Raw genomic sequence first — 24,224 nt, 5'->3', positions numbered from 1 at the left:
CAGAAAGGTTCTATGTCTGTGCTGCCAGCTGAAATTAAATTAGGTTCAATAAAAGGTGAAATGTTGTCAAAAAGTGGTGAAATTATTCAATGTGATACAGTATATCATAAAAAAGGGAACATGATTGAACCCAAATGTAACGTTCAACAGAATGAATACCTGTTTTGTCATTTTCTTTTCTCAAATACAGTGAAATACTCTTATTATATTAGAGCTATTTACCATAAAGATTTGTGTAGTGTTGGAACAACCCATTTCTTTATATCCTTCAAAGTGCCATTTTAGGGGAGTGCTACATTAGAGGGACGAGTTCTCGTTTATCGGAACTACTGCACATTGAGAAAAATCACGGTTTTGTGGACGACAACAAATTAGAGAACCAAGTTGCTGCCGAGGACGATGTCTGAGGCCTCTCGTCCGCTTGTTCGTCTGAAGAGCCGTCGGGGAGGAGGAACTGAGTGGAGGCGATGGACGTGGGAGATCCCAGAGACGGGGCAAGGCTTCGTCGTTCATCTGCCTCTCCCGGCGAGTCCAGATGCCAGTTGTTTTGAGGTCTGTAGCCGTTTGAGCTGCTATGAAGCGATTCCGGTAACTGCTGAGGTTGAGCTAAGCTAGCATCGTTCGCTTGAGGGTGAGGCTGCATCTGTGGCCGGTAACCTCCATCCGCCTCTCCGCAGCTCACCGAACCAACGCTGGGCTGGTGGCTTTCGGAGGAGCTTTGGGGATCCGGCTGGAAGACCAGAGAAGATCCAGATGTTTGAATACCAGTGTAAGTCACATCAGTGCGAGCGGAATCCAGCGACGATGCAGAGGAAGCAGAGGAGTCTGGGTAACGCGGTCTTATAGGTCGGTCGTCTACTACTTGGTTGTAATAGCGTAATGATGTGGGTTCATCCGTGTCAACTGGTTCATCGCGGATACCTTGGCCTTCGTCGTCCTCATCTTCTTCAGGTATGACCACGAGCGCTTCTTTGCTGGAGTCCCACTCAGGCTTGTCCACAATGTGAACCATACTATGGGGAGACGGTTTTACATCCAATGTCCCCTGTAAGAACAAAAAAGAAAGCTAAAATATACATCACAATTTCCCAAGTATATCCCAGTTTGTAGTGATGGCCAAAAAACTCGGCGCCCCGGAGCTTGTATTGCTCTTCCTGAAGCAGATGTTTCGAAACACTGCGTCGGAGCCTCTTTCAGTAACACCTGGTCACGTGACTGTCTCGAAAACTGCTTCATTCTGTGAGTAGCGTATCGTGTTTTAAAGCGGGTCATCTGCTCAGAGCATCTCACTGTCCTGCCTTTAGTGGCGAGGCTCTAAACAACGGAGGTTTCCTCGTCCATAGTGATGTAAATCATTTGTGATAGATAAATAAATGTGCTGTATTTCCCCCATTTCCCATTTAACTGTATTCATGTGGCGAAAGTGTGAGCCAGCCAGAATACTTTTTATATGTTATATATTTTCTTATTCTTTACAAAGTCCTGCTTTTGAACAGATACAAAAGCAGGCGAGGAGCTGATCAGGTGAGGGAAACGCAAGGAGCGACATCTACAGCAAATAGTGTCAAAAATAGCTCTGTCTGAATGAAGCAAAAAGATCACGCATTGATGTCCTGCCTTTGAGCAGCAGAGCCGCAGGTGACCGAGGCCCCGCCCACTGAGGCCCCGCCCACTGGAGCTCCGCGGAGCACAGAATACGTTACAAAGAAAATGACTCTTATTTATCGGCCTATGATTGGTTTGATCATTCAAACATCAATATCAGGCTGCAAATAATAAAACCACCACACGTCTGTTTGAAACTTCTCTTCCACATGATTGTGTTGGTGCTTCAGTCGTGTTTATGAGAAGTCGCGATAATAAAGTTTGTCCACAAGAGGTCAGTGTTCAAACAGAATGAAACAGCTCAGAGACTTCGAAGGTATGACACTTTTTTGCTAGGAAAGCCTCGAAGTGTTACAAGGCTTCACTCGCCCATCACTACCAGTTTGGTATAATGTAATTAGGTCTGTGCAAGACATTTCTTGAAGTTGTTAAAAAAAAAAAAAAAAAAAAAGAATAAAAACATTTATTGAAACATTTACCTGTGGTCTAGACCAGTCCCCGGGTAACTTGGGCTCTGGTATATCTGGGTAGAATGCGCCTTTTACCCTGGGAACAATATGACAACCGTGTAAAGAAAATATACACACTTGAAAACAGCTATAAAATCACTTACAATAATTAATTTCCCACATTTGCTGTACTCAAAACTACCAAAAATGCAATAATTTGGGGATTCTTTTTGTGTCAGTTTGATTATAATAATTTAAAAAAACACTTTCTAAATTGTATGCATTAGACAGTTGGGTCGTTGATGTTGATTATGGCTTTGGATACGTCAAAGAAATGTTTTGGCTACATTTTTATTTTTTCTTGATAAATTGTTTACATCAGAAAATTAAAAGGCCCCATTGACTGCCATTACAGACACCTTTATCTTTCCTCTTCTATTGCCTTAAACAATAGATCATTATTTTTCTACAAAAACTGCATACTGTTGTATTTTAGTTTATTTTAAAGTCCACTGGTAATGGTCCTGTCCCATTATATGCCTCATTATAATATGTGTATGGGAAAAAATACTGTGACTTCATTCATGTGTCTACAACACTGGAAGATGAAAGAGAACATTATAATAGGGCTGGGCGATATATCGATATTTAAGATACATCGATATATTTATATATCGGGATATTTCAAATTCAGATAAGCCATTATGGTAACAAAAAGTTTCTTAAACTGAGCACTTTATTTTGTTTTCTCTTTATATATAAATGCTGCCCCAGAAAAAGACCGACTTATTTTATTTTCCAGGTTATTTCTATTTAAGATATTATTTTATTTAAATGTGCACTTTACAGAGCTTTGTTATACAGTGTTTATGTTTACATTTTATAGTGAGTTTTCAGTAAAACTACTCGGATTTGGCTTTGACTTTGACTTAACATTTCATTTCACAGCCCTCACTTTTCGGAAAAAAATATCACGATATATATCGTATATCGACATTCAACCTAAATATATCGGAATATGAGTTTTGGTCCATATCGCCCAGCCCTACATTATAACTAAAGTTTGATTTGATTTGATGAACGTGTTTATAATGACTTCAGTCGGGATGTTTCACTGTGTCATTATTTTCAAAATATAATTTAAGACTATATGGTAATTGTGTAACTATAAGATAAAATAAAATAAAAACTAGTTTTCAAACGTCTCACTAGAAATTGCATTTTTTGCAGAAATTCAGACATCAGCATCAACATTAATATCAAAAACATCCTTGGTTAAATCAATACCATTTTCGCTTCTTGTAGCAGATGAACGTAACAATAATTAGAACCAATGCTGTGATGCCGAGAGTTGCCAGAATCTCGAAAATCAGCCAATCAGCTACAAACAAAAAATATGCACGTTAGAAAATGTATATTCTTTTTCACAAAAGCAACCTTTAATTCAATACTATACCATATGGTTCCAATGTTATTGAAGCCGGGCCTCCAGAGTCCTCTCCTGCTGACGTGAAGGCCTTCACAGTAAATCTATATGTTCCAGAGGGAAGGCCTTTTACTGTGTAACTGTTTTCCCGGCTTGATAAATTAGCTATTAGAAAAAAAGAGAAACGATACAAATATGTCAAAACAGGAAGGAGTCACTAGATTTTGGACTGTAGAGTTGAATAGAAATTCATATTTACCAAGCAGTGTGAATTGGGAGCCATTATTCATGTACACGTTGTATCCAAGGAGAAAACCTCTTTGGTGCACGGCCGGGATTTCACTCCATGTAAGCAGAACGCCTGAATCCTGCTGACGTGGCGACAGCTGGACAGAACTGGAAGGAGCTTTACAACAACAACCAAATTAGGATAAAAAAAAAAAGTATAATTATTTCTGATACCACAGTTATATACGTACTCAGCTCACGCATGTATCCTTGCCATTGCTGCAGAAGCTCTGGCGCTTCTGACGTGCAGCTATACAATGAGAAGAAGTATCTCACACCCGGCTCAAAGGTATCTGAGGGCACAAAAGCAAATTACTCATTCATTAATAACCATATACAGAAAAGTAAAGTCATGTAATGTCAGTTCATTTAGATAGGGATAAATGTCCACGAAAACAGCATTTACCTGATTTGATGGACACATTGCTGATGTCCTCTCCCACTTTGATCCACTCTACAGAGCAGTTATGTCGACATGAAGCCTCATGCCACTCCACTACGTAACCACAGCTGCTGTTGGCGTCACTCTGCCAGGACAGAGGAAAGGCCCCTTCTCTAAAGTCTGCTTTGGTTGCGGCTTGGGAATCTGGAACTGTACAAAAGATATGTTTGTGTAGAAACCAATTGCTCCCTGCATAATAAAGCTACATTTTATTCTCATACAGGTCACATGTTGTGGGAAGACGACAGTGGCAGGAGACGAGAGCCCAGCTGGATTCTTGGCTACAACACTTGCGATAACCTTGGTGTTATTGTTGATGGTAAACTGAGAGAGGTTGACGGGCATCGTAAATGTATCCGGTTCCAAGATTTGTGTGTGCCGGGTGTTGTCGTCAGGGCTCCACAGAGACACTTCATAACTCAATATCGGACCATGGCTCTGCCTTGGTTCATATGGCTGAAAGATTGAAACATAGCATATAAAATAAGACAAAAGTCACACTGCTTATCAAATATTCTCAGACATATACCAAAAATTAATGAACAAAATCGAGACAATGTTGATTCGGAGATTATTAATAAGCTTTATCGTAATAATAGATTTTTCTTGTAGCGTCACAAGCAAAAGATAACCTCTAAGTGAACCTCTTAGCCCCCGCCTGAACCGAGCACATTTTCTCCATTTTGAAATGACAACAAAAACGAGGCAAAAAAGCCATAAAAGAGGAAAAGAAAAAAAAAATCAGAAAAGGGCAACAAAAACAAAACTAAAACGAGGATAAAAACGGAACCAAATAGCAACAAAAAAGTAACACTTTAAAAAAAAAACTGATGAAAACACACACAAAAAAGTGCCATAACCGCCGCTTAGATCAGTTTTGTAGGTCTTAGCTTTCAAATGAGGCATTACACTGGCCTATAGATATGGACGGCACCCATATATGGTCATGTTTGAAGATAGTTAAGGGGGAAAACAATTGAGAAAAATCTAAACTTTCTCTAATTATTCCAAAACTGCTTTAAGAAATGCTAAATTATGAATGAAGTTCTCTAATAAACAAAGATACAAATATGTGGAGAGGAGCAAAGTGGTTCATAAATACATAAATAACAGAACGCTAACACGATGCTTCATGTTAGCATCGTGCTAATGCTAACGGCTAGCTAGTGCTCGCTACAACTGCCGTTTTTTCACTTCTATAGAACAATGTGCTGTGATAAAATAGCCATATGGGCCCGAGTTACACTTGACTTTATTTATGTGTGATAAATATGTTCATATTCCACCAGAAAATGGCAAAAACAAGTGGAAAATCGTGTTTCCCAAAAGGCAAAGCCACGCCCCCTTCTATGACACGATGCCGTCTGTATCTATAGGCTGTGACCTTTTACATTTGGGTAAAACTGAACTGGAGAAAATGTACTTGGTTGAAGCGGGGGTTAAGAGATTTAACAGTAAAAAAATCTCATGCCCCAAGTCAAGAATTACCTTCCATATAACCTTTCCAGTTTGGTCACTGTTCATCCACATCCAAACATCAGGAGCGGAACCGGGGGCTGGTCAAAAAACATCAGAAGAATATTTCATTAAAGTTATGTGTTGCAAGAATAAACTTAACATCGAATAGGAAATAGCAAAACAATATCGCTTACCTTCACAGCTAGTTTGGAAAGAAATTGTTTTGCTCCAGTTCCCCCATTTCCAGAAATTCTGCTGTGCTCCACATCGAACTTTAATGCTATACTTTTCATAGGGAATCAGATCCAATAGCACCACCGACTGCAGAGCCACGCCAGAGAAGGTCCGCTAAAGACACATACATGTAAGGAATGACTACATTGTTGATATTATAACTGCATTAGAAAAGTGAAGGTCATACAGTATTAGGCACAGGAACAGCTGCAAAATAGTACAGAAATGGATATGGAAAATAGCTGTGTACAGAGGGGATTAACAAACACAATAGACGAACAGTTAACGAAATATTCCTGTCAACACGGGCCTTGTAACCCACCTTTGTTTTGTTATCGCTGGACGTAAGCTCCACTTGACAAACAAGAGCGAGCGAGGAATAGTGAGTGTGTTTCCACCGCCAGGTCACAGTGGCATTACGGGCGTTAGAAACAGTGCTCAGCTCCTCCGGTGGCAGCGGGACAACTGCAGAAAAATGACACAAGTTATAAGTGTGCCGGGCTGGGTAAAAAGTGAAGTTACCACCGGTATCGATAAAATAAAAGTATCAAAAGCAGATACAGAAAATGATTATTTTGGTCCAGGGACAGCATTAAAGCAGTACTAAGTAACTCATGCCCCTAGAGGCCATAAGCGCCACTGCAGGTGTCGTAGCACGTTTTTTTTTTACTTATCAATTGTCCGTGAGTGTAAATACTACGCTGACAGAAAAGACAAAGGGAGAGAGGGATATTGTACATCCAATTACACAAAAGGAGATTTTTTTTTTTTCTTCCACTCAAACTTGGCTGTAAATACTGTTTAAGTGGCGCTAGCCCACAGTTAGCTTTGCCCGTTAGCCTGTTAGCTTCTTCTTCGTGAGTCCATTAGTGTGTATTGGGTCTCCAGACACACCAGGGGGAGGTGAAAGACCCCCCAATCATCCCACCGACACTTGTATTACCCCCAGAGGGACTACGAAAAATATTTATTACGGTAAACAAGTTACTTAGTATTGCTTTAAAGGAAGTGAATTGGTTGTTTCAGCTGATATGAATGTTTTTTTCCCCCAATTTTGCCCACTTTTAAATTTATTTTCCCCTACTTTTTGCCTAATACTTACCCATTTTATTTCTTATTTTTGCTCTTTTTTTACTAATATTTTCCCAATTACCCCTGTTTGTTTTCCCTGCATTTTTATTTTATTTTTTACACATTTTTTCCATATTTGGCCACAATTGCTCCCAATTTTCCCCCAATATTCCCCATTGTTCCTCACATTTCTTGACGATGAAGATCTTCCACACGTTATTGTTCTGTTTTCTAGTTCTAGATAACGAATATTTTAGTATAGGCAAAGTACTGGTATCGGAAAAAATATAGCCAGCCCATAAGTGTGTGCCTAAGGGAATAGAAATGCAGTGAGTAAGACAAAACCTACCTCTGGAGCGGACTTCAGCAGTGTCTGTCAGACTTTGCTCCCCGAGAGGGTTCCGGCCCAACAGTGTCCACTTATCCTCCCACTGTGAGATAATACACTGCTTTCGATTACGCTCCAGGCGGACCACCGAACAGGTTCTAGTGGTAAAGAAAAGGTTGCGTTCATGTGACATCACAGCATTCATTGACTCTAATTACAGAAAATATCTACAAAAACGGCACAAAACTTAACCCCCACCTGAACCAAGCACATTTTCTCCAGTTCGGCATTACCCAAATCTAAAAAGCTTCTTGAAAAAAAGTGTCAAAATAGGGTCAAAAAACGTGACGAAATAACAATGAAGAAGTGACAAAAAATGTAGGGCTGTGCAATTAATCGAAATTCATTTACGATTTTGGTTATTAGAAAAATAGCACAATTGGAAAAAAAGCCAACAGTGCTGTGTGATGATGTCAGCAGGCCGCGCTGCTCAGTTTGCTTGCGCAGGTGTGAGGGCTGGCCAGCAGGGGGCAGGTGTGAAAAACTTGAAATATTACTTGTACTTTTATGATTGTTCAGAAAACAAAAAATGTTCAGCATAGTTCTTTGATTAATAAATGAATAAAATATGTTTTTTAAAAGCAACAAATAATCGTTTGAATAATTGTGATTTCAATTATGACTAAAATAATCCTGATTATTATTTTTTCAATAATCGAGCAGCCCTACAAAAATGTGTGATGAAAACGCAACAAAAAAGTAATGGGGGAAAAAATGAACACAAGATGAGTTTTGTAGGTCTTAGCTTTCAAATGGGAGGTCACACTGCCCTATAGGCTGTGACCTTATGGATTTGGATAATGCTGAACTGGACAAAATGCACTAGTTAAGGCGGGGGTTAAGAGGTTAATAACAAATGAACTCCTTCCACCTTTTTTTAATGACAATTGAAGAAAAAAAACAAACATGGGCATTTCAGTCAGAGAACTAGTGTGGCAGGTTGATGGGCTAAATCCCTCACAAATAATAAATCGGGGCAAGATTTGAATTTTTTTATTTGAATCTTTCTCTCCTTTTGTGCTGCATTGGCAGATGAATGAAGAGTTCTGAGGATTTTTTTTTTTTTTGCAGTTCATACTAATCTATTGAGCAATGATAGTTTCAGACACAAGACACTGGTTCACTACATACCTCTCATTGATAGAGTAGTGGGTTTGCCTTTTGCCAGTCAGGTGTGTGTCCCGCGCCTCCGTCCACTGGCAAACAGCGGTAATCAAATCATGAGTTTCACAAAAGAAGTCAGTGAGAAGAGGAGGATCTGGGGGAAAAAAATAAATAAAATGATTATGGCTGATGATTATGCTTATGAAAAAATAACATTCATTTTGTGTAGATGGACTCTTACATCCAATGAACAGCACTGATCCGTTTATTTCAGACTGTGTGAGTCCTTTGCAGTACGCGTTGGATCCGTAGGAGTTCGAAGGCTTTAGATCAGAGACTGTGGCGGCGAAGGTGCGCCTGCTCAGCCGCGTCACATTGACGGCAGAAGAGATGTAGTGGAAGCTCACAAACGACTTGCCCTCTCCAATTATACAACAGAAGGTGATGTTGGATCCTGCAGGTACGATCCTGTCTTGAGGATAAACCTGAATCTCTTCATTCGTGGGACGATCATTTCCTTCAGACAATAAAGACAAAGAGATCATTTAAGTGCTTGATAAGAAGGCTAACCTTTTCTGCTTTTACTTGCACACAGGACATTGTGCATCATTCTTATTATTTTGTGTAATTCTAACCTTGCAGTATCTGTGTGCTGCTCCACTCACTGGTAACCTCGCCACTTCTCGATCGAATTTTGACGGACAGCGACGTACACTCTAGGGGCTCGGCTGATGTCCAGGTAAACTCGCGCCGCCCACTGCCGGCCACGGGCGCCACAGTAAGAGTTTCCTGTCGACGCAGCGCAAAGCATGAATTAAAAGGAAGAGACAGCGATAAAAAGTGGCTGAAACAACAACAAAAGTGCGAAGATGCGCTTACGTAGAAAACAGTATCATTGAGTTCAGTTCGCACAATCAGGAGGTCAAAGGTTGACGCAGCCTCGCCATCCCAGGATATAGACACTTGCTGAGTGTTCAAGTTGGCAGAAAGGCTCACTTGCTGTGGTACAGGAACGGCTGAAAACAGAAGCACGGTTACTTTTATATTCACCTGACAAGCAGAAGCTTTAAGAAAGATTTAGATCTACCGTCTTTCGCCTTAGTGAGGCCCAGGAGCACAGTCAGGAGCCAAACACACTTTAACTGCTGCATCGTGGTATTCGTATGTTCCAAAGCGTTGCACCTTCACCTTTTCTACTCTGACATCAGAGAAGGCATTGCAAGAGGCCAGTCAACCCGACGTCCTGTGAGAAAATCAGAAAAGATGTGAATATTAAAAGCAGAGATGGCTAATGAGAAAACCAGGAGGGCATGAAACCGCTTCAGTGCTTTCAATCATAGCACTCGGCAGATCTGTCCACTTCAGACTTCAGACAGCCTTTATCAGTCACTGCCTACTGAAAATCAATAGGAAGGGCTGACTGTTTTTGTAGTAGGCAGGACATAACAGTAAGTCCTGTTTATCAGTCCTGCCAAAAAAAAAAAACCTAACTGGGAAAATCTTGTGTCTCTCTTTCCATCACTTCAACTATCCAAAATGCAAGAAAGAATATGAGAAAGACAAATTAAAAAATTCTATGTTTTGTTTGTTTGTTTTGTTTTTGTAAAATAAAAATCCGCACAACCAGATTGCTCTGAAAAGCTATTTTTAATTGCTTACACCAACAGTGTGACGTTTCGGGCTGAGCCCTTCATCATGTGAAAATGAAGGGCTCAGCCCTAAACTACCTGCCTTGGATCCAGCACGGCAATTACAGGACTGGGATGAGTGTGTTTTTCCTTTTGCCATAAGACCTGAGGGGACCGGTCCTTTCGGGCTGTTGGCCCCAGACTGTGGAACGCCCTGGGCCTGTCCCTGCGTCTGGACGACTCTTTTAAAAAGTATCTGAATTGAATTGAATGAAACTTTATTGTCCCACGAGGGGAAATTTGCTCTGGGAAACGATTAATTATATAAATTGTACACCGTGATGAATAAGGAACATCTGAAGATGTGAGAGCTTTTGGTGGATGGGTTTTCACTAGTGTCAATTTAATTTTACATATGTACATTAGGGATGGAACGATAAACTATAATATCGTTAATCGCAATAAAAAATGCGGGAATTAATCGATCGCCACATTTTTGGATTATTGTGCTAACAGATAATCGCTAAATCCATCAGATAAACAGGGCCGGTAACTTTACCGGGAGTGTGTACGTCGGTTAGTTCCTCATCCAAATCCTACTGCAGAAATAGTATTTTCTGTGTCGAGCTGCTCATTAACTGCATGTTTTGCATTGATGAACAGTATAGCCCAAAATGTTACACAGTGTGCCTTTAAATATTTACTATATGTCTCACTCAACATGACATTTACAGCAGACAATGAATATTTGAATACAGGAATATTTAATAATTGCCCAATCCCCATCACTTCTGCAGTTGAGATATTTTAAACCATAAGCAAATACCGTGATAATATCGTTAATCACAATTAATCGTGCGCCCAAATTTCATTATCGTCCCATCCCTAGTGTACATATTGTATTGGTTGTTTTCACCTTCATAACATGGTTTTAAACCAGACTCACCTAAGTACAGTACATACCGAGAATAATTGCAGTATTGATAAGTAATTCTAAGTATATTTCAATTACCAATACACAGAGTAGTAGTAGTAGCTGCGACTGTAATTGTGATATAGGGCAATTGATTAATCATTTAAAGTTATTAAAGAAACACATTACACACAACTCCAAACAAGTTACAGCATTTCAGTTCAGTCAGTTTACCTCTATGACCTTATTGTCATAATAATCTTTAAGATAATAATGGCTCTTCAGGTTTCACAAAGTCAAGTCCTGACAGGCCATTTTCTTACAGAGGCACGGCCAACGCCAGCGCAGCACAACAGTTTTGATTTTATTTCAATCAAATGCACACAAACAAGAGCCCATTTTATGAAAGACAATAAGCAACCACATCCTGGGCAGGAATCCCAAACACACCCAGTGCCTCAGTTATTGTGACAACTCTCTGTGATTCACCATTTCCATAAAAGCAAATCTACGTTTGCAATTTACACTTAATCTTGATACTGACTTTACTTTTCTTCAATAACAATTAATATAGGCAAAACTGCAATCTGAACTGGCAACGTTTCATGTTTTTCTTGTGGTGTGGCCAACAAGCTCCCGCAAGTGCCGGCCTCATAATGGCACAGTGACTGCACTTAAAACTAAACAAACAGGCCCACACCAAAATCCAGTTTCATTTATGGGAACGGGTAAGAGCCTCCGCCTTTTCTAACGGATGTCTCAATACGTGTTTACGAGGACGACAGGTTTGATCGCTTTTATAATCTCTCAATCCGAGTCCTGAATAAACTGGTTTTGATTTGGCAACTGGTTTATTAACGTCTTAACCCCCACCTAAACCGAACACATTTTCTCCAGTTTGGCTTTATTCAAATCTAAAAGCTTAAAAAAAGCTTTAAAATAGCGACAAAAATGAGAATGAAAATGCAGCAAAGGCAACAAAAAGGCAACAAAAACGTGACAAAAATACGACAAAAGAGAACCAAAATCATGCCTGAAAAGCAACAAAGAAGCAACAAAAATGTAGCAAAAACATGACAAAAAAGCAATGAAAAAACATCACAGACAGACAAAAATATCACAAAAAATAGAAACCGCTTCAAAAATGTGACAAAAAAGTTAAATAGAAAAGATCAGTTTTGTAGGTCTTTCAAATGAGGCATTATTACAGTGTTGCTCTCCAGTCAAGAAGCTTTGTAAGAAGTTAAATGCATAACAATGCTTGGACTGAATTATTTATTTATTGGTTTATTTGGTCGGGACAGTGCATGCTAATGAACATACATGGAATCATGCATGGATTGTAGCCTTGCTTGGGCTAATTTCCATCCATCGTCCCCCATGCGCACTCTCTAACACACTCTCATTCATCCTGGCCTATTGTACATGTTTTTAGTGGCAGGGGAAACTGGAGTACCCGGAGGAAACCTACGCAGACACGGGGAGAACATGCAAACTCCACACAGAAAGGCCCCGTCCCTGGTGGGAATCGAACCCGGACCTTCTAGCTGTGAAGCACGAGCGCTAACCTCTGTACTACCGCACCGAATAGTAATGACCATTTTCTTATTTGTGCTGCATTGGTCCTAAACCCCTATCGGTAAATAGAGTCATGAAATTTGTTGCTCTTTTTTGGTATCCAGGGGCTCCACACCCAACCAATTGCAATGAGATTTGGCAGGTCTTACTCTTTGTCAGTGGTGACCCATAAGTAGATCGCTTACTCACACAATACTCACTACACCACACGACACAACACCTCCAAAGGAAGGGTTTAATATGAGGAGGTTGTGCATGTGGCTTGTTCCCTCTTTCATCAGGGGCGTTCACAACTAGGGGTGGGGTCTGTTCATGTGCTTTGTACCACTTTTATAAATGATCCCCGACTTACACACATCATTAAAAGTAATTTATTTGTGTGACAGTGTTTGGCCCAAGTGCTTAAAGGAACAGGCCACCGTTTTTACATACTGAGATATGTTCTTACCTGAGCTTAGACGAGTTGACAGATACGTACCTGTCTGGTCTTTGTGAGTGCCCTCAGTCACGCAAAACAGCTAAAGACCTTGTTAGCATTTAGCCTCTCACAATGTATTCCTATAGCTCCAAACGGGGGTGAACTTGGAAGCTACCACGCTCTTCCACGGGCACGCACAAAGACCAGACAGGTATGTATCAACTCGTCTAAGCTCAGGTAAGAACATATCTCAGTATGGAAGAACTGTGTGCTCTCAGTCACGCAAAAAGACCAAAGATGTTGTTAGCATTTGGCCTCTCCCAATGTATTCCTATAGCTCCAAACGGGGTGACGTTAGAAGTGATCAAGCTCTTTCACCGGGCACGCACAAAGACCAGACAGGTACGTATCAACTCATCTAAGCTCTGGTAAGAACATATTTCAGTATGGAAAAACGGTGGCCTGTTCCTTTAAAACTGTAGTGCTGCCCCCTGCTGTCCGGACTGAATTCTTGATCATTATTGGCCTCTATTGACTGAAAACAGTGGAGCACTGCTGCCTCATTAATATGCATGGAATTGCTCATTAACATGCATGACGTCATCAAAAGTATCTGTATCGTCCCGCAAAATATCACGATATATCGGAAAATCGATATTTTGCGCAACATTTTGGGTTTTTTAAATCAAGAATGCCATGAGATCATCATTGTAATGAAAAAGTAATGAAGCTTTTGCTTTTTGAGGTCTATAGGTTTGTGACGCTAAAATGTGAGACATCAGCAATCGATCAACCTCTTACCCCTCGCCTTAACTGAGCACATTTTAGTTTTACCCAAATCTAAAAACTTATCGGAGGTCACAGCCTATATGCCAGTGCAAAGCCTCATTTGAAAGCTAAGATCCACTGTGTTATTGTCACTATTTTTAAGCACTTTTTCATGTTTTCGTATTTCGTTTTGTTTTGTCACCTTTTTGCTGCAATAACATCACTTATTTTCTTTGCTGCATTTTTGTTGCACTTTGATTGTATTATTGTTGCATTTCTGGCCCGTTTTTGTCACTCTTTTGCTGCTTTGTCGTCACTTTTTGGTTGCGTTTTCATCCTCGTTTTCGTTGCTTTTCTTCAAGAAGCCTTTAGAGTTGGTTAATGCCAAACAGGAGAACATATATATGCTCTGTTCAGGCGGGGGTTAAGGAGGTTAAACACTAACCAAAAGTTGCTAGGTGTTACCGTTCTACAAGACAGAGTGGCACCACTGAGTGCTCAACCTTGGGGCAACATCACTTTCCATTGAAATTCTGAGGCATGGCTCAACATAAATACAGCTGCGTGGAAACACTCCTTACACACTAGAGCACCAAAATAGTTCGAGCGCCGCATGAAAGCAGCAGCACACATACCGGAACTGAGAGGACCGCTTTTCAATTAGAGCTCTATACTTAAGCCAGTGTCCTTTGACCATCTGAACCCTGAAAAAGGAAAAGAGAGAGAAAAAAAAAACACAATGCACTTAACAGGGAGCGGGAAAAAAGAGCTGTGGGTTCTGGGAAGCATAACCCAGAAACTGATAGCCTCAAATGCGCACACACAAATCAATAAAGCTCCCCGCTCGATACTCAGCTCTACAGTCCTCGTTTTTCTGCAATGGTCATAGAGGTTCAAAAAAATCAGCATTCAAATTTAAAATGTCAGGAAAAAATGCACATAGCCTACCATTTAGAAAATATGCAAAACAATTTCAATGTCTCACAAAACTCTCTGGTTGCATGAATGAATTGGTGAAAGGTTTTGGAAATAAGCACTGTTGGGGATAGTTAAAAGTGTGTCTTTTTCTTTCAGTTTCAAAGAATAGAACACGGTGGCCTATAATGAGCGACACGGAGTGCACGCTGGACTTTGCTTTCACCAAATCTCAATGGGGCCATTCAGCAGAGGAAGTCCAGAGCATGAGCAAGGGCAGGAAAATGTCCGGGAACACAGTTGAGCAACTCTCGTCATAACAGGGGGGGGGATCAAAATAGTCTAGGAAGGAAGCAATTGTTATTCTACTAACCTGTTGCAAAAAATGAAGATAAAGATTAATTAAAATACTCTGTTGAAACAAGTAGTTTGATTTTCCGTCACAGTACTTATCTTACTCTTTGTTCCCTTCATGCTAAAACCTTGTGGGGGTTGTCGAGGCCGTCTCCAAAGCCAAACTTGTATCCACTTTAAGTCAAAAGAAACACCGTCATGAATCTTTCAGCATACAATGAAATGAATGGCTGGGGAGCATATCCAAAAGTGCACTAGCTGTTCTTCAATGTGAGGGCAGTCGGGGCAAATTTTTGGAAATTCGATCTGCGCTTGGTGCTTATTAGGTTTGACCTTTCAATGTGACCCAAAAAGCCAACCGGATGCAGTCAAACTATGTGAAATTCAGCGAATGCGGGTGCGTGAGTGAGTGTGTGTGTGTTCTTGTGCTTATGACAATTTGAGGACCAGAGTTTTTTACCAACAGAGTGAGGACATTTTTGTAAAGTCAGGACATTTTGGGTGGTCCTCACTTATTTGAAGGATGTGGTTTTAGGTTAGTGTTACAATTGGGTTAAGATTAGGGTTAGGATTAAGGTTAGGGTCTGGGTAATACATTATGTCTACGAGTGTCCTCATTAAGATAGAAGTACAAGATGGTGTGTGTGTGCGTGTGTGTGCGTGTGTGCGTGTGTGTGCGCGTGTGTGTGTGCGTGCGTGTGTGTGCGTGTGTGTGCGCGTGTGTGTGTGTGTGTGTGTGGAAAATGACCTCAGCAAGGAAGGGACAGTTTGAGGGAGTAGTTTTTTGGACTTCAACAAGGCTGTTGCCTGCGCTTCCTTCCTTCCTTTTCTAATGAATTAATTAAATGGATCAAATAAGACGATGTGCCAAAGATAGTAAAAAAAACAGCAGTTAACAATACATACTTGGACCAATTAATTCAATGTCTAAGGGATGATTTTGCTTCAAATTGTAGGCATGATTTTAATGCTGGATAAGACAAGTTGGAGAGGAATAACCCATGGCCTATTTGCCAAGCCCAATGAATGTTGTGCACACCCAAACACACAGAGGTTTAGCTTAATCCTGAAGCTGAATACACAACAGACATCTGTGAACAAGAATCCACAAAGTCCCAGAATTGAACCTAGGACCTTCTTGAAATGAGGCACATGCTCTAACCTCTGTACCACTGTGCAATAGAAACATCGTTGCTTTTAGGGCTGAGTACTAAAAAGTACTGAAAGATATATCGTTATGGTATCGATATCAAGATATGAACATTCAAAACATTAAAATCGGAAAAGCAAGACACAAACGATATAGATTTTGATCAATGAAACTGCACTCTTTATTGTGATGTTTTTATTTTTCTGAAAAATACTTGGTTTTCTCCTAACCCATAGTTATATCGTATCGATATCGGGATATCTGGCATGAATATCGAGATGTGAAATTTTGTCCACATCGTTCAGCCCTACAGAGTACCTTTCCATTTTTTAATAATAATAATAATAATAATAATCATATATTTGTAGAGAACCTTTCTTACCGGGAGGGACCTTTTTTCCCCTACACCTAAGCTACATAATGTATTATCTATACAACAGAAATATAAAAACAACAAAATGACTGATCTCGGTGTTCCAACGTATTCCAAAAAGTAAGTATGAGTGTTCTTGGGAAAGGGATCCAACTTGCAAAAAACAGCAAACCCAGGCACTCCAAACAAATTTGCACAGCATATCAAAAAGTACTTTCTTGGTTTTGCTGTTTTTTGCAACAGAAATATAATGTTTAGTTACTTCACTTTTTTCCAATATCATACTGGTATTATTTAACTGTTCCCATCGAGGGCTGCACATGTACCAGCAAATAATCATTATTGTGATATTTGGTGATGAAAATTAATATTCCGCCATCACAAGAAGCAATGGTTTATCACAAAAGTCTAAATTGTGTAGAAAACACAGCCCAATACAAAAACATAATTGGGATAAAGTCATTATTTCACATTTATTATATCATTTGTTTTTAAAATTCTTGTTTTGACCATTTTAAGGTACAGTGTTGAAATGTTTTGTTAAATCATCCTAATATTAATTCCCATTCTCACATTGTTCAGCCCAGGTTAGCACAACAACATACTGTCAATGTTCTACTTCCCTTTTAAATTGTCCTTCGGGGCAATTTAAGTTGTTTGAATTGAATTTAATCGAATCACAAAAATACGCAGGTCTATAAGAAAAGGAACATTTCTGACAGATTCAACCACATCAAGACACCATCAAACGGAGCAGACATTATTAGCTATTTTTGACCAGCTGATGTAACAGCAGCACCAAACAAATTCTTCCTTTGCCCATGTTCGTAGCCTCTTTCTCTCTCGTGTGTACATGACTAGCATTAGCAAGACCACAGGCAGCATAATAAACAAAGTTTCAATTGATTATTGACCATCCATCCATCGGTGACACAAATGATTCATATTCACACCCAAGACTTTTAATGATGTGCCCAACAGCGACTGTAAATCCAATGTACTATGTAAAACATCCTCCCACGCACACAGGCCACTGACATTTGGGGAAAAACATTTACTACATGTACGAACGAAGAGGGTCTTACGCTGATGGTTGAATTCAGATGAGCAGAATCACCTGGAAGGAAGATGGTGACGATCGAGCCTCCTCTGTGTAATTTCTTTTAGCTTTGTCCTTGTTTTTACAGTCGTGTTGTCTTCGAAAGCCCCGTGCTGCTGCTGCTATGAGGTTACACCATTCCCAAAGATGAATCCCAAAGGGCGGGGCTTTCTGGAACTGGAGCCGCGCGCCTCTGATTGTCACCGATCCTGACCAATGGGAGGGATCCCTCACACGGGACAGGGCGTTGTCCTGTTCTATTCGCTACACCCTGACCACGACTGGACTTCACAACGGCCAGCCCAGGGCCTGGATATGATTTTACTTATGATTTCACAGTTTAATTAATTAATTGGCTTTTATGTATTTGTTGGTTTATTTTTATTTCTCATCATTATTATTTATTGCTGAATTATAGAGTGTAAAGTTGTTATTCTGATCTCATGCCACTATATTTTGGAATGCACCGCCTGCAGCTGTTTCTTGATGTTCTTGGACAAAACTCTTGGGACTGCAAAAATTAGACTTGCCTCACATAATTTGATGACAATTTTTGACAATTTGAGTGCCTTCCTTAAAAAGATGGCACGAGAATGCTCCTTAATGTATGATTCCAACTTTCTAAGGGTCCCTTATAACATACAATATTAATTAGATCAACTAATTTGTCTCAGAATCACTGCAGTGCATCGTCTCATTCACATCATACAGTGGAGGGAAAAAGCATTTGGACCAAATCCAATAGAAAGTGGAAACTGACCAAATACTTTCCCCCCCACTGTAGATGAAGACAGCCATCCACCTTCCATCAGGACTGATATTAAACCCCCAAGCAAAATGAGTACAGGAATTATGTTGTGCCTTGTGCCATCAGGGAGCTGAATAAGTTATAACCCCTTATGTTGCTCAGTTTTTCTTTTCTATTGAATCGGCAACTGATTTTAAAATGCACTTTAAATGCATTATTTTGTGGTTATTATAAATGCTCATAGGTATATGCTGGGCAAATGTACTGAGAATATATGAGCAAGCCAAAGGCAAATTAATGCCATCATTGCACATGGTTGGCATACACTAAAGTTGTATCTATTCTATTCATAAAAATGAATAAATGCATAAATAAATAAATACATAAGTAAGTAAGTAAGTAAGTAAGTAAGTAAGTAAGTAAGTAAGTAAGTAAGTAAGTAAGTAAGTAAGTAAGTAAGTAAGTAAGTAAGTAAGTAAGTAAATAAATAAATTAGTGCCGCTTGGATCTAGGCCTGGTGACCGGAGGTGGTATGGCGTGTGCTGTGGTAGCTCCTCCAGACCGCCAGGGGGCACTAACGCCAAAATGTAGATGAATGAAACAGCGGCAGTTTTGGTTTGGAGCATTACTGTCAACAAAACACAAACAGGGGAGAAATTTATCCGAAACGACAAGCAAAAGGATATTCAGACTGTGGAATTGGATGAAGTGAAGTGGTATACTTTTAAAGCTATATTTCGGGTGTTTAATGTGTTTAGAGCGTGCACTTTACAAGCTAATCTACGGTTGCTAAGAGGAGTTTAGCTTGACAGGCTACAAACAAACAGACGCTGTAATCACACAAAGCGCTGCTTTTACTAGACACACTTATTTTGATTCACATTGACATATCTGTGAAATGTAAAAAATAATTATGTGAGCTTCAAAGTGTTAGTAAGACCAAAGACACTATCTGTGTTTAATGTACATACATTAGTATTTTTTCATGGATTTGAATTTTTTTTTTTTTCATGCATGCGTGTTTCTTTGTGCCCATTGTAAAAGGCTTGACCTGTTCGTTAAAGAGAAAGGCAGAGAAACGTCTCTTTTTGGTGTCACTGGACATAAATGTTAACCATTGTTTACCTAACAACAAGTAAGAAACCTTTGTGTCATTTTTGACCGCTTCTTCACATTTGAAGCTCACATCAATAATGTTACAAGAACCTGCTACTTCCATTTGCGTAATATAGCTTGTCTCCGGCCTTCCCTTACTTTACACAGCACTACTATACTGGTTCACTCACTGGTCACCTCGCGCATAGATTACTGTAATTCATCACTACACGGACTACCTCGCAAACTCCTACATAAATTACAAATGGTCCAGAACTCTGCTGCACGAATTATAGCCCGGATCCCATCTTCAGCTCATATCACCCCAGTCCTTCACCAACTTCACTGGCCCTCAATAACCTTGCTCCATCATGTCTTTGTGACCTACGCACCTCCTCTCAGGACCTTCTCCACACTCCGTCAGCTCATCTGTCCACCATGGGCCACAGAGCCTTCAGCTGCTCTGCACCGTGACTCTGGAGCTCTCTACCCCAACACATGCGCACCACACAGACTATAACTCAATTCAAAACCTCTCTTAAAAGCTACCTGTTCAGACAGACCTACGGCCCCTCGTGAGTCTACACCCCACACTGTATTTTAGGCTTTTATCTCTTATATTGCGCTGTGATTGTGTTTTTTAATGTTGTACGCTGACCTTGAGTGTCTTGAAAGGCGCCTCAAATAAAATGTATTATTATTATGTGTTTTAGGTCAAAAATGGTCGTGGACAGTGCTCAGATTCGACGTAGAGGAGCTCTTGATTTTCTGGCCTACTATGACTTCGCCTGCGCAAGGCAAGAATCCGTCCCTCTTCCTGCGATTACAATGAACCTTGACAGAGGGATGTTGGACTTCAATGGAGACAGAATCAAACTTTCCGACTGGCCGCCGATTCTTGACTCCATTGCGATTAACAAACAACTGCATCACATTGCAATCAGTAGTTCCTATCAAAGTTTGGGCTCAGGAGATACAGGTAACTTTACGAACAATAATTAACATAGACGAGTTTGCACACACGCATATAATTCAATAACATGTGGACTATTTTTTTGTCACCAGATAGAAGATTCTGTAGGTCAAGTATAAAGAGAAAAATCCCAGCCATTCGCTCGAAGGATGTTATTTTTAAGTTGTCCAAAGCCCTCAGGGACTGTCTCACTGTGTCTCCTCACCTCAAAACTCTTCAGCTCAATGGATTACCCTTGAGGGAAAGAGATCTTATTGCTTTGACAAAGGTAATTTCAGATTTTCACAATGTATGGTTTGTGTCTCTTATTTGTAATGAATACAGGTGGTCTCTTCTGTTTTTAGGGATTTGCAAATAGTGTTTCCTTAGAGAATCTTTCACTGGCGAACTGCCCTATATCTGACGAAGGACTTGAGGGTATGTGTTAATGCTGATACCATTGTTGTTAAGTGCCTATTATTTTTTATTAAGACCATTTTTTATTTTTACAGTAATTTGCCAAAGCGTTAAGTACTCAACATGCATCAGGACGATAGATTTCACTGGATGCAATCTGACCTGGAGAGGGGCAGAACACATGGCTAACATTATCAAGGTTTGCTTCTCTAATTTCTAGCATTTAAATTGACATTATCTACACACCATCAAAGGTTTTTAACACCCTTTTTTTAGCATCAAGGAATGCAGCGACATGGTACCGCATGGGCAGAGTCTCTCCGATATCGTCTGCCCCATTTTGAGAGGATGACAGGCCTCCGACGAGTAACTCTGAACTGTAATACTTTGATCGGAGACAGAGGAGCAACTGCTCTTGCAAATGAATTGGCCGAGGACTTGTGGGTTAAAGGTTGGTTAGTATATTTCCTTTTCTGGACTTTGGGATAGTTTACAAAATGTGCTGAATGTTTGTCATTTTTCCTTTGACTTTTCAGCTGTAGATCTGCAGAAGTGTGGGCTTTCTAATGAAGGAGCTCGACGATTGCTTGAAACTTTGAAAACTAACTCGACCCTGTCTGTTCTGGATATTCGTTGTAATCCTTTAATTGGTGAGTGGCATAACTATAACAGAGCTGTCTTGTATTCTATAATAAAGCTTTAACTCTGTGTTTTTCTTTTTAGACAAGGTTCTCATTAAAACTATTATAGAGAAAGTGCTCATGAATGCTGACGGGGAGTCACCACAGGTATTTTTCTTCATATACTGGAAATGTAGGTGCATTATGCAACTTTGTATGTGGGAAAAAAAAGGTGATATTTGTGCTTATTTGACCTTGTAGTGACCGAGCGGCTGTATGAGTGGTCAGCATGGCGCCTTTACTTTCCATCCATGCTTAGATGGTTTCCGCTGCTGACGGACCCTCTCATCCTGGAGCGTAGAGACCACTGTGATGGAAAGTAAAGGCGCCATGCTGATCACTCATACAGCCACTGGGTCACTACAAGGTCAAATATGCACGAATATCACCTTTTTTTCTACATAAAAAGTCGTGTAATGCACCTTTAAAAAATAATAATAAGTAATGCACCTTTAAACAATGTTTTTCTTGTCATATTTCAGTATAACTGGATCAAACCTGCAGCCATGGAGCCACAGAGGGCAGCTGGCCTTAAAAGACGACATTTGCCGGCTTTATTTAGAGCAAAACCTACGTTAAGAAATGGTATACATCTATGTGTGATTTAAATCTAGCATTATGAAATAACAGTTGCCATTTCCCCATTCTTAAAAACTCTGCCATTAGTGCCAATGACCTAAACATAACTTCCAAGTGTATTTTTAGTACTAAACAATTTTCTTTTCTCATTTTGCTGACCAAACTTCTCTTTTGAAATATTTTGCAGGTAGACGGAAAGCAAACATTTCAGTAACTGGAGGTTCACGAGTAACTCACCAAAAGCCATGTTCTCGTTCGCGCTGTATCCCCTGGAGAACTGCTGCACGTGCTGGGCGTCAGAGGTTGAACACATTTACATTTACTTACTTTCGTTATTTTCTTTTGTTCAATTGATTGTCACATATAAGGAACATTTGCCAGACCAGGTATGGACAAACATAGAAGAAGAACCACATTGGATTTTTGAACTTGCCGGGAGGGCGAAATAAAGCACATGCCAATTAAAACATAAAACCCTTTTTAGCCAATGCATATCAGGACCAGATTGGAGGGCAAGGCGTCTGACATTCATTTTTTGTTTGGTTCTTGCAGAGGTTTACCTCCTGGGGCTACTGCGGTAGAGCAAAGTTTTCAGGTCAGTTGTCTTATTATCATTACTAAAACCAGTCACACTTTTTTGAAACCTGTAAAGTAATGATGACCAAATGTGTGCTTTATATCATTTGAACAACACCACATTTTATAACGGCCCTCTATCATGCTGCGAATGTGGTTCTCAGGGAGCCGCGACTGTGAAGGTTACTATAGAAACTGACTCGGAGGAAGATGACAACGAAGAGGATGATGTCATAGTTGAGGTAGAGGAGAAGCCATCTTCGTCAGCTGCCCACGACAAGATCACAGAGCGACAGTTTGGACGGTTACAGGTCAGTCAGACTCAGGACTACGGGGTGGATTCCCCTTGTGATCATTTGTCGTAATTCCACTGTCTACCTGCAGATGGAGCTAAGAGAGTGCCGTTTAATGCTGGCAGAGGAGCGCAGGGCCAGACTCCAAGCTGAGACCAGACTCAAGGAGGTACTGTACGCCATGGAAGAATCTCATTGCCTCCTTCAATGTTTGAACTATTGGAACGTGGTATTTAACACTTTACTGGAATCCCCCGAAATGGTTGGGGGTGAGGTGGGAAAAGATCTGCTTACACATACTGTTTTATTTTTTTAAACGTTGCTCAGAGTCTATGAGAGAAACCTTCTAGACTTCCCTGCCCATCCCTCTTTATTTGTCTTTATTTGTAATGACAGAGAAGAGGCAAAAATTAGATGTTAAGACTCTTTCCCACTGTAAAGGCAGCCATACTTGAGGGCATGTCGGGTCTTCATCCCATAGACACCAATAACCTGCACACACATTGATGTTTGTTACCAGTTAGTTACTTTGCTCTCAGTTTGCTCAGTTGTATTGTTAAAAATATTGAAATTGTCTCATGTTTTTTGGCTTGTGTGCTTTCAGTTTGAGCTGGAGAACGCACGTCTCCGTACCACGAACCTCTCCTTATCCGAGACCCTCGCCAATTCTGCGCAAGCGCCGGCAGCTTTCAGCGCGCTTGAAGACGAGGCTGTGCTTGACAGTATTGAGAACTCATTTAAAAAGTTTCATGCCTTCTTGGACCTCCTCAAGGATGCTGGGTGAGTTGTCTTAAACCACAGCCGGAAAAATCTGGTGGCAAATAGCTGAGTCAGTTGAGGCCTGAATTTGAGGTCTAAGCTTTCTGTTTCATTATTTGGTGGCCCCTGAGATCACACCCTGAACACAATGTTCTCCCTCTTTGCCTGTGATGAATGTGATAACAACCAATATAGAAGTTTCATTATTAGTGATGTTTTGATTTTGTTTTATTTTCAATATGATGTCCCTCTTTCAACATCCTTTGGATTGACCTAGAAAAAATGTTTTGACAAATTCAACCAACATGTGTTCTTTTTAGGGCTGGGACCCTTTTCATTTAATTCTGATTAACCTCTTGACTCACACCTGAACTGAGCACATTTTCACCAGTTTGGCTTTACCCAAACCTCAAAGCTTCTTGAAAAAAGCGTCAAAACGAGGATGAAAATACAATGGGGGGGAA

General features: G+C 40.3%; 3 protein-coding genes across 4 annotated transcripts in view; 1 reads left to right on the top strand and 2 right to left on the bottom strand.

Annotated features, from left to right (window-relative positions):
* Nucleotides 1–338: 338 nt before the first annotated feature.
* On the bottom strand, nucleotides 339–17,815 carry lifra (LIF receptor subunit alpha a). Of its 2 annotated transcripts, none has more exons than XM_079571715.1 (18): nucleotides 17,680–17,815; nucleotides 9,553–9,708; nucleotides 9,345–9,481; nucleotides 9,101–9,254; nucleotides 8,707–8,982; nucleotides 8,493–8,619; nucleotides 7,323–7,459; nucleotides 6,225–6,367; nucleotides 5,863–6,016; nucleotides 5,699–5,766; nucleotides 4,432–4,666; nucleotides 4,175–4,360; nucleotides 3,960–4,061; nucleotides 3,740–3,886; nucleotides 3,511–3,645; nucleotides 3,342–3,435; nucleotides 2,085–2,151; nucleotides 339–1,045 (listed from the first exon to the last, which is right to left on the bottom strand). In XM_079571715.1, exons 2-18 carry the CDS (start codon nucleotides 9,614–9,616, stop codon nucleotides 347–349), a joined length of 2,925 nt encoding a protein of 974 aa, XP_079427841.1. In that variant the 5' UTR covers nucleotides 9,617–9,708; nucleotides 17,680–17,815; the 3' UTR covers nucleotides 339–346. The 2 variants fall into 2 exon arrangements, with proteins under 2 accessions (XP_079427841.1, XP_079427842.1); XM_079571716.1 differs by having other exon boundaries at nucleotides 17,634–17,809.
* Nucleotides 11,716–24,224, bottom strand: part of cdo1 (cysteine dioxygenase, type I) — a 25,463-nt gene continuing 12,954 nt past the window's right edge. The window contains exon 6 of the mRNA XM_079572089.1: nucleotides 11,716–11,725. The gene's annotated coding sequence lies outside the window, so the exon portion shown is untranslated. The remainder of the gene's footprint in view (nucleotides 11,726–24,224) is intronic.
* cep78 (centrosomal protein 78) overlaps nucleotides 19,001–24,224 on the top strand; it is a gene marked incomplete at both ends in the record, with an annotated part of 10,863 nt that continues 5,639 nt past the window's right edge. Inside the window, 14 exons of the mRNA XM_079575007.1 lie at nucleotides 19,001–19,125; nucleotides 20,218–20,483; nucleotides 20,570–20,745; nucleotides 20,822–20,894; nucleotides 20,969–21,072; nucleotides 21,150–21,324; nucleotides 21,410–21,523; nucleotides 21,597–21,661; nucleotides 22,036–22,138; nucleotides 22,320–22,434; nucleotides 22,685–22,727; nucleotides 22,873–23,019; nucleotides 23,093–23,170; nucleotides 23,606–23,781. Coding sequence (XP_079431133.1) covers nucleotides 19,001–19,125; nucleotides 20,218–20,483; nucleotides 20,570–20,745; nucleotides 20,822–20,894; nucleotides 20,969–21,072; nucleotides 21,150–21,324; nucleotides 21,410–21,523; nucleotides 21,597–21,661; nucleotides 22,036–22,138; nucleotides 22,320–22,434; nucleotides 22,685–22,727; nucleotides 22,873–23,019; nucleotides 23,093–23,170; nucleotides 23,606–23,781 — 1,760 coding nt within the window. The remainder of the gene's footprint in view (nucleotides 19,126–20,217; nucleotides 20,484–20,569; nucleotides 20,746–20,821; nucleotides 20,895–20,968; nucleotides 21,073–21,149; nucleotides 21,325–21,409; nucleotides 21,524–21,596; nucleotides 21,662–22,035; nucleotides 22,139–22,319; nucleotides 22,435–22,684; nucleotides 22,728–22,872; nucleotides 23,020–23,092; nucleotides 23,171–23,605; nucleotides 23,782–24,224) is intronic.

This window comes from Gobius niger, assembly GCF_951799975.1.
Source record: "Gobius niger genome assembly, chromosome: 1".
Classification (NCBI taxonomy): domain Eukaryota; kingdom Metazoa; phylum Chordata; class Actinopteri; order Gobiiformes; family Gobiidae; genus Gobius; species Gobius niger.
Note: the sequence above shows the minus strand (reverse complement) of the source record. Positions and strands in the feature narration are given on the sequence as shown.

Bases quoted from the DNA above. Each gene is read 5' to 3' on its own strand.
- lifra (XM_079571715.1), bottom strand. From the start codon at position 9,616: ATGCAGCAGTTAAAGTGTGTTTGGCTCCTGACTGTGCTCCTGGGCCTC. The intron at 6,017-6,224 runs GTGGGTTACAAG...ATGTGTCTTTAG, and splicing joins CCAGCGATAACAAAACAAAG to CGGACCTTCTCTGGCGTGGC. The intron at 4,667-5,698 runs GTAATTCTTGAC...TCAATCTTTCAG, and splicing joins CTGGAAAGGTTATATGGAAG to CCATATGAACCAAGGCAGAG.